Source organism: Talaromyces rugulosus, chromosome III (genome assembly GCF_013368755.1).
Source record: "Talaromyces rugulosus chromosome III, complete sequence".
In the NCBI taxonomy this organism is placed as follows: Eukaryota; Fungi; Ascomycota; class Eurotiomycetes; order Eurotiales; family Trichocomaceae; genus Talaromyces; species Talaromyces rugulosus.
In genome coordinates, this window is record NC_049563.1 from 4,966,405 (window position 1) to 4,983,787 (window position 17,383).

Below are 17,383 nucleotides of genomic sequence, written 5' to 3' on the forward strand. Positions count from 1 at the left end.
GTATGTTTGGTATAACTATACCCGTACAATTACAAAATGGTCGGTCCGACATTGACCCGAGATGCCATTGGCAGTTGGGTAAGCTATCCGAGGCTTGTTCAAACAAGGATCTCTGAATATTTGAAACGAAAGTCGCCCTCTACGAGATGGCCGGTGACAGTGAGATGATCACACTACTGGGCGAAGAGGGCTTAATGGTCTGACAGCGCACTACTCCATGCGTGGATGGCTCTCAAATCACAAAGGACCCATGCGAAGGACCTGGCACCTTAAAGATTTGTGATTTCTGACACACCATATATTGACTGCGTGAGGCGACGACCCACTGGCCCGGCACCCAAGTATTCGAATAGTTCTTGCTCATTTGCTCGGATATGATCAACCAGGGAGCCCGGAAGAATAGGTTTCTATTGGCTGTAAGTGACCAGCTTGATTCGAAGGGAATAGACGCTCACATTTGAACTTATCAGAGATGCTAGCTGTTCATCAAGTCTGATTGTTTTAGACGGCGGTAAGTGCTGTCTCGCAGTCTGATTCAACAGAAGAGTGAATTGGACATTTACCGCAGGGTGAGGTTCTCCATGGTTCCATATTGTGTGGAATCCACGCTCAGGATCAGAATTTGTGCATTGCTGCCAGTAATGGAAGGCGTGAAAACGAAATCCATGGCCACATTCGCTTGGGACAATCTGGTGTAGATAAGCAACTTAGGTCGTCTTGATAAATATGAGGGAGTAGTTACCGTGACACTGAAGTCGAAAGCTGCCACTGGGTCATTTTCGGCATTCACAGTGGCAATTGGGCGCGTTCGAGTAACCGTGATGGCTCGACGCATGCTTGTTTTTACATCGTCGGGAACGTATCCTAATGTCTTCGTTTTGGATTCCCAATGCCAAACGTTATGCACTATGAAACTGTCTTCAGTGTAAAATTTCTGTGATGATAAGGTGCTAGTACCTTACTTACGAGGTTCTTTAAAAGCAACGAGCCCCCAAGATCCAGTTTGGGTATCTCGGGTGACTGCTGTATTTCCGACGATGCTGAAGTTGACATTCCCACCTGGGGTAGGACCTGCTGTGACACCACCCCCAGCTTGCCAACCTCGAGATTGCGTACTTGTTATTTTCATGATTGGCGTGGCATCTGATTCGGGCAAACAAACGTCGGTACGATGACTCTGGCAAGTCAGACGAATTGAATTCAGGAAGTGCCATTTCTTCTTGGGCGTCGGTTGAGGCTCAACGATAACCGTCTCAAGAATAAACCTTGCTGAAATATAATATACAAGTTCATCTCGTTCAACAGTGATTGTCGGTTGTACTAATGCAATGCTAACTCGTGCGCCTGGCTGATAGTATACGCGATTGCCCATGTCTGCGAATAAAACAGGCGACGGCATCTTGGCATCATCGAGTTTTATTATTAAAGTAAAAAAAGCAGGACAAATAGTTCAGGATAGAGGTAGAAGTAGACTCCTAAATATTTTAAGGGCTACATGACATGATATGTCGTTTTAAAGGTTTGTTGGGATTTTGTACAGTAGCATTGATTGAGCCAGTCCAATTCTGGAAGAAGCTTAACGTCACCGAGTTGGAGCCTTAGAGGTCTCAATACCTGGCCCAATTTTAACTTCAGTTCTGGTCTATGCGGGCCAATGGGGTTTGTGCGGATAGCCTTGAACAGTCTAATATGATAGCCAATACTCATAAACACTGAACAGTAGAACATAAGGAGTATATGAACTTAGACTAAAAAATTGGCTGCGAACGGCGAATACTATATCTTGAGATGTGTGTCTAGCGCTGGAGAGAGTGTCTAAGCCTGGTACACTCGGATGATGGATGGATGATTTCATTTACCCTGAACCCTCGCTACACTAGCGATAGCCTGGTACACTTGGAGGCAAAACCGGTGTCGGGGCCCTGCTCACTCTAATTGTTTCTCAAGCCCTACGCCAAGATGGGCCTAAATACTTTCAGGGAAACGCCAGTACAGTCCCACTTCTCTGTTGCTGCACAACCCTTAGTCACGATTAAGTTCAAGGCTAACACCCAGAGCAAGTTCACCTTTATAGTAACAGCCAGGTTGATAAATACCGTATCATCTGATAGCATAGTTAGGTTACATCATGCGATGTGCTTAGTATTATACTACAACTCTTCCGTAACGTTAGCTGAAAATTGGGAAAATAATCTAGTCGAATGCGGAAATATGCTTCTGGTTGCAAATGGACAAAATCTATGATATTTACTGACCTCGTAAAGTTTTGTGCAATGGGTCCATAAAGCTGTCAACTGGTGGAGTGGCTGCGATTCTCGTATCATATTGACGGATCACTGACGAGGACACCTGACGGAGCCTCGTGATATATTTATAAAATCCGCATTGCTCTCAAGCCCAAAGTGTCAGATTCACAACCTTACTGTCTTTTTAAGTAATAAAAACCCATTCTAGGAAACAGATAGAATTCGAAAATGCCGAGATACCCATTTGAAGAGGAGTTTATTGACTCCACATGGTCCCAACCATCCAAGGCCGGTGTCCTCGAGTTCCATGCAGCTAATGGACAAAGGCCGCTCTTCCGTCCCTTTCAGACGATTCACGATTTCGACGAATATATTACGCATGAAGACAAATATCAGGATAGAGGATTACCATGTCGTCATCGCTTATATCTCCTCGAAGATCTCAACCAGGAGTATAAGCATTGGGCGAAATTACACTTCAAAATGAATCCTACATTCTTCACAAATCACTCACGTACGTATCATTTTGATGATATCAGCTCGTCTGCGTGTCAGTGTCTTCCGTCACTGGCAGACCCAAAAATACAGTACACATTGCGCTATTATGACATGCTAGAAAAACCAGCGGATGATTGTCGAGTCTCTTAAACCCTACAATACCAATCAGAACATATTCGAGATGCCCATTTCAGATCCTCCTGAGTTGGACAGCACCCACTATTATAACGAAATCTATACGTCATCTTGTGTTCCGCGACGGATCTTTCCTTTTAGTGTTTATATGAGTCAGAAGAGCAAAGGGGAAATGGTTTGGCTTGTTAGGCGTAATGTGTCTTTCTAGGGTGAGCATTTGGCAGATGGTGGGTGGAATTGTGAGTGACCCTTAAAATGCGGCGCTATTGTAGCTTTTCAATCTAGACGTCCTAGGCGTCATACTACTCGACCCACCGCTCAAACCTTTCGTCAATAAGGACGGAAAAGAAAATTTTGCCATATAGTCATACTTACTGTGGCATCTCTCCATTGACTCAGGATCTGGTTGTCGTCCCATGCGACTCGCTTTTTGAAAGCATTAAGACGCAGTGGGAAAATGCTGAACAATCTCTAATCGAAGCGGCAATTTCTGATCGACTGGTGTCGGCAGTCTTTTTGAACCGCGTTGTTGCGGCGCACTGGTTGAATCTTACTAAGTTGATGCTGAGGAGGATTTCAAGAAGCCGATTGGAAGACAGACGCCTATCGTGGGTTGATTCTAAGCCTGGAAACTACGATTCATGGAAAAAGCAATTATTCAATGTACGCGGCAACTTGCAGGATATGTCTGTGTTCCAAGAGCGTCTAATGTGGTGGGAAAATGAAATTTTATTGAATCTCAAGAGGGTTGGCTTCGCAGAAAGCGATATTGGCACAGACTCTGCTGCAGCACAAACATCAGGAGAATACGCAAAGAAAGAGAATGGCCATGCCGACATTGATGTATTGCAAGCAACGAGAAGAGATCTTTTGACCGTGCTCTGTCGAATCCGTCGGTATCAGTCCAATACGGAATCTAGTATCAACCGTTGGCAGTCGGGACAACTCGCATAGAATGGAAGACAGCTTGCGCTACGGATAGGTAGGCGAAGATGTCAAACCGAGAGATTCTGACCCCCATTCCGGTGAACATGAAATGAAACGCGCATCAGGTACCTGCATATTCGAGCACCGTCACTCCAAATCCACGAAATGAATATTGTGCGAGAGCAGCAGAAACCATCATTATTTGATTTCTTATTCAATGGCCCTTTTCAACAAAGATTACAAAGTGTTTGAGTGGCGGATTACAGGAGTGTGAGTATGACGTGTACTGTAATATTGTGTATTGCATTGAGTTACAGTATCTAACGAGGGAAGATATCTTATAGTATAGATTTGTGTACGCTAATGGAGTAAATAGGTCTTGGAGACCGCTGGAGCAAGGAATGAATCCACAAAGACGTCTGGGATGAATAGTAAAAACATTAGCACATGATTTCGCATATCACTGCTTATGCTACCGCAGAATATACCGGTTCTGGTGAATTCTTAGCGGCAGAAAGGTACATAGAAAAAAGGATACTGAGAAGGCCAAACGTGGAAGAAAACAATCATGTAACTTGTACTATGTATAAAAAATATTACTGCCGCTGAATGGCAGCTATCTAACTGCACATAATACGTACAATTTCAGGTCCCACTCACGTTTTCACATACACAAGGCTAATTGTAACTGTCTGTATCAGTTGCATTCAAGAACAGGTATTGTAAAACATGAATCATAGTCCAAATGACCAGATTCAACGCGATTTAGTACATGTGGACCCGAGCGAAGGCGTCGGGATAACACAAGGCTGATCATCTGATTTTTACACCAGCTATGTGTGCAGGTGATGAATCGACGAGGTGTAAGGTATTGTCATTCAGTAGCCATTTCAAAACACATTCAACGATGGAAACTATTACACTAACGGGGCATAGTTAGAGTGTCTTGGCAGTGGGGCAGAATTAAAGCAAGTAATATGTGTAAAACAATGAAGGAGGTTTTAAATCATTCAATATTAAGTACAAAACCCAAAACCTGCTTCACTACAAGCACTCTCTCTACTCCAATTCCGCCCCACTTGTTGATAAAAGGTTTGTGATTTAGACTAGAAATAATTAATTCAATACTATACATAATTTAAACATATTTAATCATTCATGTTTTATCTTTTTAATGACAAAACGTACTCTAATCAACAGGTATGCTAACCTGAAAAGGTTTAATGGTTTAAAATACGTCATAAACAAAACAAATCACATTTAATGTAACTAGAGCGCCTTGGCAGAATGTCTCTGTAACAATGACGTGGCGAAATCCTGGAAACTTGGAACAAAGACACTGCCGGCCTCATTCGGCATGTCCGTAATAAAGAAAAGACCATCTTTAGTTTTTTTTGTTCTTTTTCGGCAAGGGGTCACCTGGCTAGCCGGACCATTTTCTTTTTTCGAGATGTCTTGACTAAAGCTCGGTTAGCTCGCCTATTTCTATGTGTAGGCTACTATATTTCGCTTTGTTCCCACTGTCATCTAGTGCACGTACCCCAACGAGGAAAGCTTTGTACTAATTTTCTCAGTACTCTTTGAGACACCTTCTTCCTACTGATTCCGTTGTCTTACAAAATAAGAAAAAAAATTCCAAATTACTCCGATGTAGACAACCGAGGAGCTCGGAGATATCACCCAGAGGGGGAAAAGCACAGTTCCCAAAGAAAGCGTTCGAAATTTTCATTATTTTCAGCATTTATGATTTGTCTACTCTGTGAGACTTAACAACATTACTTGCTCATATTATAGCCGCGTGGACACGGACTCAGCCGTAAGAACAATAAGTGTTATTCTCAATAAAAGCGGTACGGAGAATTTTCTCAAAATGATACCGAATCCCGGTCTTTGATTTAATTTGTGGAGTATGTATTTGTAATTGTGATCCCTCGTGTTGGATGCTTTAAAATATGAATATATATTCGCATGAGTTATCATTCATTCGCATCTATCGATTTTGTGGCCGTATCAATGTATTCAGAAGTGGACATCGACGAGGGGTATTCAGAGCCGTTTGTTCGCCTTAAATATCACTGGATTTTTTTTTCAGGATATCATATTAACGCATTTTTAGGGAAATTGGGTCTACGTTATCCCTCGTTCCTAGCATCGTAGATTATATTCACAAGAATGGCCAAACGTATTGCGTGTATAGATTCGGAGATACATGCATTTATCTAGTACGTTAGCTTTCACCAATGTCTCATCAAGATTTTGACCTTTTGTATTGAGAGCTTACAATTTTCGGCAGGATGAAGTAAGTTCTTTTGGTTTCATATGATGGTCTTTTTCTTATGGTGAAATTTCCTAGGATGAGCTTAATCGCCTTGACCTGATGGATTGCTTGATCACAACAGCATTGGACGGGCAGCTACACATAGCTCCAATTGAGTCAAATCCGCAGCGTATCTTGGACCTAGGTTGCGGCACAGGAAAATGGTGCATTAATATGGGAGATATCTACCCTAGTGCCGAGGTCATAGGAATCGATCTGAGTCCCTCCCAACCCATGATGGTGCCTCCCAATGTATGCTTTGAACTCGATGATATCGAAGATGACTGGGCCTTTGGCTTCCAATTTGACTACATCCACGCACGGTACATGATTGGGACGATATATGACAGGTCGAGACTCGTACAGCAATGTTATGAGTAAGTCCATCAGGCTTCTCTATTGATTATATACTAAGTAAACTAGGAATTGTAGATCTGGCGGATGGGTTGAGTTCCAAGATATGAGTCACTATGGGAGCGCCCCCAATATTTGCAAACCATCAAGCAGGCATTCGCTAAAGCGGGTTGATGGCTGCCATAAAGCTTTGGGATCGGGGAGTGCAATCCATAACCCTGGATCTTTCTTGATGAACCGCATGCACGAAGCAGGTTTTGTCAACATTCGCATGGAGAGAAAGCTTCTTCCTCTAGGTAACTGGAGCGAGAATTCTTCATTGGTACGGCTTCTTATCCGCGTATAGCGCACGGGGCTGCTAACTCTGTTCTAGACACCGGTCAGTGGAGGTGACAATCATCCAGGGGCTGACAGGAAACACTTTGCAAACAGCTTAAGCTGGTGTGGTCTCGAATCTGAAGGGTTTCAAAACCTTGATTCAAATACTCCGATTGAATTGTAAGTTTTCTTCGCCAATATGCGTGACCTACTAACATCTAGATAGTCATCTGGTCTATGGTCAGAAACGCTGAATTCAAATGTCTTATTGTTCTTCTGGGGGTCGACGTTTGGGTATACCATTATTAATATAGAAGCCTGGACTAATGACCAGCGCACCAAATTTTCCTTCAACTTGTACTGTAACTGTTTGCGAATAATAAAAGAAATCAAGATTTTCATGGTCGAGAATTGAGTCTTGTCAACTTTTCGCTCCTGCCTTGTCTGTCCCGAATCACCTGACCACCACTACTTGCAGGACTTCACGCAAAAATTCATTCATAGATTCATTTCATACACTCATGGCTATATATTAGTCGATTATATACACGCGTTTCATTGGTCCGGAAAAAGTCACCCTGCGCGACTGGAGACTTTCAGGCTAATGTTTTCCCCTTCCTGAGACGTTTCAGCGCCTGCTGAATCTCGATTTTGCGGAGTTCAAGTAGTAGATCCTCTTCATCTGCGTCGTCTAGGTCATCGAAAACAGATTGGGAAGTCAGCTCGTTGGATTTACCATTGACAACAACAGATGGCTTCCTCGGCTGCTTTATGTTAATTGCACTTGAGAGGGGCTCGTTGTCTACCCATCCTTCGGACATGTGTACAGCCTTCTCCCACAACGAGAACATCTCGGCACTCTTCTCGTGTGATACGCTGGGTTCAAATACTACACCTCCAGCCCGGTTGATGTCTCGCAGCTCGGTAAAGTTACGCCACAATCCAGCAGCCATTCCAGCGGCAATAGCTGCACCCAACGCAGTGGTCTCCCGCATTTTTGGTCGGTATACCGGAATCGATATCAAGTCGGCTTGAATCTACAGATTTGGTGAGTTTTGGCGCAAAAGTTTAAAGCCAAGGAAGCTTACCTGCATTGTTAGGTCTGAATTACTGACGCCACCGTCCACTGCGAGCTCTGACAGTGCATGGCCGCTATCCTTTTCCATAGCATCTAATATAGCTTTTGTCTGATAGCATGTTGCTTCCAATGTTGCTCGCGCAATATGGCCTTTCTGGGTGTATTGGGTGATGCCAACTGTTGTCCGATAAGTCTCTATTCTCTTCAGATTTACCGTAGTCTGACTCACAGATCGTTCCTTTAGCACTATCAATCCAGTATGGTGCAAAGAGACCACTAAATGCTGTGACGAAAACACAGCCGCCATTATCCTCCACCGTCGTTGCCAATTCGTCCACCTCTTTCGAATCCCTGAGTAAAGTGAGATTATTCTGAAGGAACTTGATACCTGATCCTGCGACTGCAATGCTGCCCTCCAGGGCATATACAGGCTTATCGTCAAACTGGAATGCTACAGTTGCTAAAAGACCATGCTTCGAAATGACCGGCTTGTCGCCCACGTTATATAACAGAAAGCACCCTGTCCCATATGTGTTCTTGGCCAAGCCTGGATAAAACCCCTTCTGTCCAACCAGTGCCGAAGACTGGTCCCCCAAGCAACCCATAATTGGGACTCCCTGGAGCAGGCCAGAAGAAATCGAGCCGTACGCTTTCCTATCCGAAGAAGGAACAACTCTGGGGAGGTGTAATTTGCCTTTGACTCCAAAGAAATCCAGAAGGCGGTCATCGTATTGCAGCGTTTCGAGATTCATGAACATTGTTCTGGATGCGTTGGTGGGATCAGAAACGAAGACGTTTTCCGCAGCCCCGCCATTCAAACAATATACTAGCCAAGAATCAACTGTACCAAAAGCAAGCCTACCCTTCTCATAGGCCGCCTTTACTTTCGGGATGTGTCGTAGCATCCATAGCAATTTGGTAGAGGATGGATATGTTGATAGTGGCAGACCACAGATGTTTTGGAGATCATCTGCGCCTTTTTGAGATTTCAGTTCTTCAACAATAGACTGCGATCGAGTGTCCGTCCATACGATGGCATTATTTAACGGTTCCCCCGTTTCAGAGTCCCATACCACCGTGGTTTCTCTCTGGTTTGTGATCCCAATTGTCCTGATTTCCGTTCGGGAGTGACCGAGGAGTTCGAATTTTTTAACTGCTTCGTCGATACACGTTTCGGCGGAGGATACGAGTTCGAAGGGATCATGCTCATGCCATCTATAAACAATCAGCTTTCAAATGGAACCTAAAACCATTAGGATAATACGCACCCTGGGTTGGGGTATATTTGCGTGAATTCAATTTGATGGGATGCAACAGGCTCACCGTCTTTGTTGAAAATCAAAAACCGAGTACTAGTTGTTCCTTGGTCAATGGAACCAACAAAGGCATCGCTAGGATTGCCCATTGCGCAGCAGTATGCCCGGAGGGGTGTGTTTTGGACCAAACAACACGCAAGGCTAGGAGACGGCGACAAACCCGGGAGAAGCTTATAGGCTTTGTTGGAGGGGGTGAATTCTAATTATTAACAACAGTTGCACCTTTTTAAATCCCGATGACTGAACCGCAGCATTACCCCATAGGTCCGTCTCCAATCGGCACTAGTGAGGATTACTACGAGACATCTGTGTCCCAACGCCAGGAAACCCCCATTCTCCACGTGAGTACTACCGCCTGACTGGAAGGAAAAACTAACGACTGGCTGTCAAACACGGCCAAGGCCGTGTTGAGGGGGAACAGCCTTGCTTCGGCGGAAATGGTGCCGGCGCTTGGACGACTCGCGTATACATTATCGACAAATGAGAGAGAGTTTAACACGAGCGGTCAATTCTCCGAGTCTCGGGGCCTCCCTTGAAAGACAAGGACCACTGCAGAGTATTCGTGGCCATCGTCTGGGCCAATATTCAGACACATTGTGTGTCACCTCTGGCTGAAATTCAGACCGGTGAATCGAAGCTATTGGCCAGTTGCGATCGAATGTCAGCGCTGCTACCAGTTGTTGGTGATTCCCCGCTGTGTCTTTTGATTAGTCCGGGGCAGTGCTTCGCTGTTGGGACACGGGCGAAGTCCTGGGAAGATCGGCATCCGGGCTACCCGTTTTCCACAGAGGGTGGATTCCGCTCCACTAAACAGAGTGCAGTTTGCATTGCATGCGAGGGTGTCAATAATAATGGGTCCGGGGTAGTATGCGATCCAGACCGCGACAATCTGGGGTAAACAACGACCTCTAAGGAAATATACAAAATTTCGGATTTCGGATGTTCACGATGTTCAGGCACCATATTTTGTTGCTCTACGGCCGAGTTTGAAAGAAATCGCCATCTCGAACGCGGTTGCAAGGATGAATAAGACAGCCGGTTGAATTTCGCTAGAGGCTTCGAAATCACAATTTTTACTCTGAATCAGAAATATTTGATGATATGTGGCGAAAATTTCCTGTCATTCTCTTGATGGCTCACTAGACTACGTGATCAGAGCCTCGGCCAGCATACCAATTGGGTTTGTGGACAGTCAAGTTTCACCATTCAGTGTGTACCGGAATATATTGGGTATTCCATCAGAAATGAGCAAATGAACCCTTCTTGGGTTCAGATTTCCATTATTGGCCGGCAGATTTGTGTCTAGAGCACATTCACAATCCTACGTTCCCATCACGCGCCGCCACTCTGCAACCAATCCGGTATATATTATCACCTTGTCATACATGGGAACGCCAACCAGCTTTTGATATTTGTGACGATAGGTCCATTAAGGAGGTGGCAACTAGTACGACGCGTTGTGGTCAAGCCTCAACTATTTTGTCTGACCAGCAAACCAGAGGGACTTTTCGGCTTTTTGAGTAAAACAATGCGTTACATACTCACCGCTACCAATAAGTATTCTTGTGAATATGTTTAGGGATGTGTGATTCTCATGCATATTCTATTATCATTTGAATTTTCTAAGGAAGACTTCTTATTCTCTACCACAATACGACTGCTCAGAATGGGAATCAAGAATGAGCCCGTGGATTCGGTCAACAGCACTGACAGTACTATAGCTCAGACGGTCCCCAGTTTTCTTGATGACGCCTCTGCCGAGGACTTGCGAACGCAGCTCCGCTGGAACCGTATCCGCCATGCTTTACGAGACCCATTCTCTGAATTCTTTGGCACGATGATACTCATTCTGTTTGGAGACGGGGTTGTTGCGCAGGTAACACTAAGCCAGAGCCAGAAGGGGGACTATCAATCGATTTCGTGGGGTTGGGGGTGAGATTGTCAATGGCTTTTTCTTGTATCAAGTACTTCATGGTGTATGTCCACTGACAACAATATGGTGGTATTAGAATTGGAGTTATGCTTGGTGTTTATACAAGCGGTGTTTCAGGGGCACATATCAACCCCGCGGTGACATTTGCCAACTGCATCTACCGCAAATTCCCCTGGCGCAAGTTTCCAGTGTACATGCTCGCTCAAATTCTCGGAGCAATGACCGGGGCTGCAATCGTCTACGGCAACTACAAGTCTGCCATTGATGCATACGAGGGAGGACCACATCTCCGGACTGTACCTGGCTATTCGGAAACCGCCACCGCCGGAATCTTCTGCACCTATCCAGCTCCCTTTGTGACCAAGACCGGCCAGTTCTTTTCCGAGTTCATTGCCAGCGCGATCCTGATGTTTATGATCTTTGCCATCAAAGATGACAAGAATCTGGGTGCGGGACCATTGGTTCCCCTGGCCTTGTTTTTTATTATTTTTGGTATTGGAGCGTGTTTTGGTTGGGAAACAGGCTATGCTATTAACCTAGCTCGTGACTTTGGTCCACGGCTTGTAAGTTACATGATAGGATATGGCCGTAATGTCTGGGCCGCAGGAAATTATTATTTTTGGGTAGGCGCTCTTTTCTTTTCTTCCCACCCCTTTTTTGCTTGCTGCTGAAAAAGATATAGGTACCCATGGTTGCACCGTTTTTTGGCACGGCATTTGGCGGCTGGCTGTATGATATGTTTCTCTATGTTGATGAAAGCCCTATCAACACGCCATGGGTGGGGTTCAAACGAGTATTTCGTCCTCGGCAGTCTGGGGTCTCTGTCTCTAGCGCGGTATGATTCTGGTCAGTGATAGTCATACTCGTTCCATAGGTAAGGTCCTTGAGTAAAGGAATGAGACTGGTGCATTTTGTCTTTTGAAAAAAAAAAAAAAAAATCCATAGTATCCATGTTCGTTGCCGTGATATTATATTCTATTTATCTATCTAGTATTGTACACTGTCCAGCTCCAAATGCGTATATCCAAGTCGTAAACCTCCATGTCCGCTGGTATATCCCTCTTCTCATGATGAATGTTGAAAATGTGACGCGTTGGTAATCGTCTGCCTCGTTTTTTTTAAAAAAAAATTCATGCCAAATGCAGCCCAGACTCCTTTTTCCAAGTTATGCAATATACCGTTAAAAAAAACAAATGCTGAATGAAGAAATTGAAAAGCCACGGCTATAGGAGGGCCATCACACATCCAAAAGACATGAGAATTGCTCCTACTCCAACAGTCAACCGACTACCGGCATTGGGTGGCGGGGCTGGAGGAGTGGTCGTCGTCGGTCTGCTCGCGGGAGATGTAGTTGTAATTGTACTTTCCGGGTTGCCGCCTCCCACGGAAGTCGAGGTGGAAAATGACTGGGCAGGCGAATACGGAGGAACGATTCTCGACGACGGCATGGATCGAGGACTTGTTTTGGGGGTGGAGGTGGTGGAGGTGGTGGTGGTTGTTGGGAATGGCGGTGATGCGGTGGTGCTTTTACCACCAGAGGGGGAGGATAAAGCCGAAGATAAAGGATGCGGAGATGCAATAGGCGGGGAGGTACTCTTTAGCAAAAAGTCAGTCTTTGCGGTCGCAAAATTACTGGTGAATAAGGGGATGCTTACTTACAGCAACCGTGGGGGGTGTCAACGTGCTACCGGCGCCAGAAGACAAGTCTGATGAAGGGTCAGAGTTTGTTAGCGAGGCGGTAGCAGTAGACACCCAGGGCCAGCCAGTGTGAGAGGTAACAGCGGTCTCTTTATGAGTCCCGCTCCAGGGCATGGGGGCTTCGCCATCCGAAGAAGTGACGGTAGGCGAAGCCGCGTCTGTAGCCACAGAAGCAGTTGCAGCTGAATTACCGCCCACGCTGCCGCCCACGGCTGAAATTGAGTCCGAGGTACCGCTTTCGCTGGTGTACTTGTATTCGGAGCCAGTTGAATAGTCGGTGACTGAAACTGATTCGCAGTACATGGTAAAAGGGCCTTTGGTAAAGTCCGTATCACCACCAGCCCAATCTAGATTTTTCGGGTTAGCTGGCGTTCGACTAGAAGAAAACAAGAGTTCTTACCTATAGTGCCTTGTGGGTTGCTAGGGTCACCTCCAGCCCATATTCCGACTTTGATCATCATTGGGGTCTGGGGATATTGGCCAGAGTTGGCAGTGGCTGGAGTCAAGGTGCGGACCGTCGAGCCATCGATCTGCCAGACGATACGATCGGCGGTCCAGTCAACGGCATAGGTGTGGAAATCAGCTTGGTTGTCTGGCGTCGAAAAGGTTTGCTCTCGGTTGTATTCGGATGTGTCGGCATGGCCAAAGTAGTTGGTCTGTACGGTCCCAGAGTCCCCGCCGAGGAACTCCCAGTCGATTTCGTCCAAAGTGTCGGATTGCATGACTGCGCTGCTGATAATTCCGGTACCAGGAGCAGCCTTGAGAACAAATTCAACATGCCCCCACATAATGTAAAAGTCGGAAGTAAGTAGGGGAGCATCGCCTGATTGGGTGACAGTGAAAGCTCCTCCTTGGTCGCTATAATCAACTGTGCCCGAGGCAGTCCACCCCGTGGGAACGCCTTTGGTCAGGTCATAGGTGGCAGCTTTCCCGAGTGCTGTGTCAGCAGGGCAATCTGTTTTTGAAGTCAGTATTTAAATCTAGACAAGTCAGAAAACGGAGGTCTTACCAGTGCTCTCTCTGGGGTTACAGCTCGAGTATGTCTGTGCAGTAACGAACGAGGCCGATGCCAAAACAGCCATTGCTGTTGCTGTCGTCGAGAACTTCATTTTCAAATAATAATATTGTACACGCGATGAGACGAAGAAAAATCACACGGTCTGGCTTGAGGCTACGCAGCCTGGGAAAGTTCGGCCCAAAGTCGATGCCAAGCGGTGATACTGCCCAGTCAAGGTTTAGGATAAGGTCGATGCAAGTCGGATTAACGTTGAGGTCGTGGATGAAAAAGACCTTGATGCGAACACTGAAGAGATGACAGTGGAAGTCCAGAGGTTCAATGTTGAAGGATGAAGGTTGACGAAAAGGCAAGAGCTCATTGTTGTTATATATATCAAAGCAGCCCAGCCTCTCTGTTTCGTTTAATCGGGCCGCAGCCAATCACTGGGCGTCGGGGCCTTTAGCCGGCCCCACTGCGTGACCAAAATGGGTCACGGCCCACTTATGTCTCGGCGTTAATTGGCCAGTGCACAGCTGCAACGCTCAAAGACTTCGCGCAGTCGCCGCCATTGTTCGACCTTTTTTTGTCTTTCATTGTAATATTCAGCATAATATCATGCAACAATGTTTAGATGACATGTCGTCGCAGCTGCACATCCAAATGTCATCGATAAACACGCGGCTGATTGGCGCAGAATGCGAGAGGCGGGAGAGCTCGGGCCATCACGTGGGGCCCCAGCCTCTCGTGGCGGATGAGCGAAGCAGCCCAGACTCCAGCCTCCCTGTCAACAATCAATCACTTCTCTGCTTTGTTTCCACCGTCCTTGTGGAAATGAAGTGTACGACACTCCTTACGCAATAGGCGTATCGAATTGATCCATCTGCCGGCGCACAGAGTGTGTTGATTACGTCCTTCCTCATCGGACACGCTACAGCCGGGCTTACAGCCTCTAGGGAGAAGGAGCTTAACTGATCTACGGCCATCCCCGATCAAGCAGGTCACCCCATAATTGATTGACCCAGGATCCTCATGATGGATTTTGCGACATGTGCTTTCCTGCGGCATTATTATTATTCAGAAGAAAAGAATGGATGTAACCTCGGAGCACGTCATCGAAGACCCTGATGCTACAAACAGTATTCGCGAGTCGCGACAACATCCCGGGGGACCAATGCTGCTGCGACTGCTTTAGTTGCAGCAGCTCTCCGTATGTGTTTTTTTCATATTTCTGCTGTCTCTGCAATGCCTATTTTCTGACAATAATGTTCTAATTCTTATCCAGGCAAAAACGCAGCAGCCTGCAGTCTCCACCAGCCAGCGCAGCTTGGCGGCTGCAACACTGCAGCGGAGCAGGTGCTCAATCCAGCTTAACGGCACGCTTGGCAGCTCCTGATTGTCGCTGGAGCCGCAGAATGGTCGATAACGATGTCGCATCTTTTCCCGTCAACCTTCCTATTTAAGAGCGCGACTGTCTGAATCCCGCAGAGATCGCCCTCGTTCTCCACGTTACCCACGATGCTGCGACATGATCGCTTTCGCAGTGCCGGGCCTCATTGGCGGCCTTGGAGATTGGCTCCGCCCGACAATTGGTCTGTGTAGGAAGATCGCGTATCGCCGCTGCAGCTTATCGCCCTATATAACCTGAGCATCGCGTCCGCCTTTTTAGAGCTGCTGCCCCTGTCAATCTCTGTCGTCACTGTTGACTATCTCCAAACATGCAGATTCTCTCTCACACTCTGCTTTTGTCCGCCGCGTGCGGCCTGGCTGCCTCTGCCGCTGTGAACCTGCAGGACAAGCGTTCCATCGTCAAGCGTGATGGTGTTACCTACAATGTCTTTGAGCACGCCGCTACCGGTGCCAAGATGGAGTTTGTCAAGAACTCTGGTATTTGCGAGACCACACCCGGAGTCAACCAGTACTCGGGCTATCTGTCCGTCGGAGACAACATGAACATGTGGTTCTGGTAAGCTTCGCGCGCACAATCGAGCTGGCGCAAATGGTTTACTAATTGACTCGCACAGGTTCTTCGAGTCCCGTGCCAACGCCAGCAGCGCTCCTTTGGCCGCCTGGTTCAACGGTGGTCCGGGATGCTCGTCCATGATCGGCCTGTTCCAAGAGAACGGCCCCTGCCACTTCGTCAACGGAGAGAAGAAGCCCTCGTTGAACAAGTACAGCTTCAACGAATATGCCAACGTTCTTTACGTTGACCAGCCCATCGGCGTGGGCTTCTCCTACGGCACCGACGATGTCACCAGCACCAAGACCGCTGCGCCTTATGTCTGGAAATTGCTGCAGGCTTTCTATGCTCAGTTCCCGCAGTACGAGAACCGCGATTTCGGTATCTTCACCGAGGTGAGCATTGATCATGATTCGATATCATGTTCTCTGTCGCTAACAACGATTAGTCTTACGGTGGCCACTACGGCCCTGAGTTCGCCTACCACATCCAGGAGCAGAACGAGGGTATCAAGAACGGCAGCGTTGAAGGCGAGAAAATCAACCTGGTTGCGCTTGGCATCAACAACGGCTGGTTCGACACGAAGCTCCAAGAGGGAGCTTACATCGACTATGCGTATAAGAACAGCTACAAGCAAATCATCGACGACAGCCAGCGCTCTTCGCTTGAGGACTCCCTCAAGAACGACTGTCTACCAGCCGTCGAGCAGTGTCTCTCCTCTGGATCGGACTCTGACTGCCAAGACGCTTCTTCAACCTGCGGCGACATTGAAAACACTATTATCCAAGCTGCCGATTTCGATGTCTACGATGTTCGCGAGCCGTCCGACGATCCTTACCCACCTGCGACTTACAGCAGCTACCTGGCCGACTCCTCTGTTGTCAAAGCAATTGGTGCTAAGTCGACCTACCAGGAATGCCCGAATGGTCCATACAACAAGTTCGCCAGCACTGGTGACAGTAAGTCTTGCTCTTTTTTCCCTTCCCCTTATCACCGATCGCTAACCATTTATTTTAGACCCTCGCTCTTTCCTCTCCGAGTTGTCTTCTGTTGTGAAATCTGGAATCCAAGTCCTTGTCTGGGCTGGTGATGCCGATTGGATCTGCAACTACATTGGTGTCCAGCGTGTCGCCGAGGCTGTTGAATTCGACGGCTCGTCCCAGTTCTCCAATGCCACGTTGAAGCCGTACACCGTGAACGGCACGAAGAAGGGCGAGTACAAGAGCGTCGACAACTTTTCTTACTTGAGAGTGTATGGAGCCGGCCACGAGGTACCCTACTACCGTAAGTCTTTTTCTCCAAGCAACAACTTCTTCCAAAATTTGGCATCAAGCTAATTACTATCAGAACCCGCCGTCTCACTGCAAGTCTTTAAGCAGACCATGCAGCAGCAAGCCATCAAGTCTACCTAAGCCAAGGTAAACAGGTGAAACTGCTTGTGGGGTATATAAAATGATGTATATGACAGTGTATATACAGATCAATGCTTATCCAACATTAGATTGCGACCAAAAATACAATATCAAGATGCCCACGTGCAATAACGTATAGACTATGTCTTTGCAGTCGGAGACTTTTCCTCTCCTGTGTTACCTACCGTTCATCAAAG

The 17,383-nt window shown here is 46.7% G+C and overlaps 7 protein-coding genes across 7 annotated transcripts; 4 read left to right on the forward strand and 3 right to left on the reverse strand.

Moving 5' to 3' along the window:
- Positions 1-559: 559 nt before the first annotated feature.
- Positions 560-1,399, reverse strand: TRUGW13939_06498 (uncharacterized protein; the record flags this gene model as incomplete). The annotated part of the gene is made up of 2 exons (XM_035489649.1): positions 560-906; positions 967-1,399. 2 exons carry the CDS (start codon positions 1,397-1,399, stop codon positions 560-562), a joined length of 780 nt encoding a protein of 259 aa, XP_035345542.1.
- A 1,075-nt stretch (positions 1,400-2,474) lies between these two features.
- TRUGW13939_06499 (uncharacterized protein) lies at positions 2,475-3,833 on the forward strand (the record flags this gene model as incomplete). The annotated part of the gene is made up of 3 exons (XM_035489650.1): positions 2,475-2,760; positions 3,069-3,118; positions 3,174-3,833. The coding sequence occupies 3 exons, from the start codon at positions 2,475-2,477 to the stop codon at positions 3,831-3,833; spliced, it is 996 nt and encodes a 331-aa protein (XP_035345543.1).
- A 2,266-nt stretch (positions 3,834-6,099) lies between these two features.
- On the forward strand, positions 6,100-7,049 carry TRUGW13939_06500 (uncharacterized protein; the record flags this gene model as incomplete). Its single annotated transcript, XM_035489651.1, has 5 exons — positions 6,100-6,105; positions 6,160-6,500; positions 6,556-6,799; positions 6,851-6,975; positions 7,022-7,049. Coding segments are annotated over 5 exons (744 nt in total), but the record flags the coding sequence as incomplete, so codon positions are not given.
- Positions 7,050-7,391: 342 nt separating this feature from the next.
- TRUGW13939_06501 (uncharacterized protein) lies at positions 7,392-9,278 on the reverse strand (the record flags this gene model as incomplete). Its single annotated transcript, XM_035489652.1, has 4 exons — positions 7,392-7,832; positions 7,884-8,050; positions 8,103-9,088; positions 9,142-9,278. The coding sequence occupies 4 exons, from the start codon at positions 9,276-9,278 to the stop codon at positions 7,392-7,394; spliced, it is 1,731 nt and encodes a 576-aa protein (XP_035345545.1).
- Positions 9,279-10,855: 1,577 nt separating this feature from the next.
- Positions 10,856-11,963, forward strand: TRUGW13939_06502 (uncharacterized protein; the record flags this gene model as incomplete). Its single annotated transcript, XM_035489653.1, has 3 exons — positions 10,856-11,121; positions 11,199-11,685; positions 11,805-11,963. The coding sequence occupies 3 exons, from the start codon at positions 10,856-10,858 to the stop codon at positions 11,961-11,963; spliced, it is 912 nt and encodes a 303-aa protein (XP_035345546.1).
- A 382-nt stretch (positions 11,964-12,345) lies between these two features.
- On the reverse strand, positions 12,346-13,929 carry TRUGW13939_06503 (uncharacterized protein; the record flags this gene model as incomplete). Its single annotated transcript, XM_035489654.1, has 4 exons — positions 12,346-12,717; positions 12,782-13,167; positions 13,221-13,775; positions 13,830-13,929. The coding sequence occupies 4 exons, from the start codon at positions 13,927-13,929 to the stop codon at positions 12,346-12,348; spliced, it is 1,413 nt and encodes a 470-aa protein (XP_035345547.1).
- A 1,603-nt stretch (positions 13,930-15,532) lies between these two features.
- On the forward strand, positions 15,533-17,186 carry TRUGW13939_06504 (uncharacterized protein; the record flags this gene model as incomplete). Its single annotated transcript, XM_035489655.1, has 5 exons — positions 15,533-15,780; positions 15,839-16,169; positions 16,223-16,733; positions 16,792-17,058; positions 17,122-17,186. 5 exons carry the CDS (start codon positions 15,533-15,535, stop codon positions 17,184-17,186), a joined length of 1,422 nt encoding a protein of 473 aa, XP_035345548.1.
- Positions 17,187-17,383: the final 197 nt, after the last annotated feature.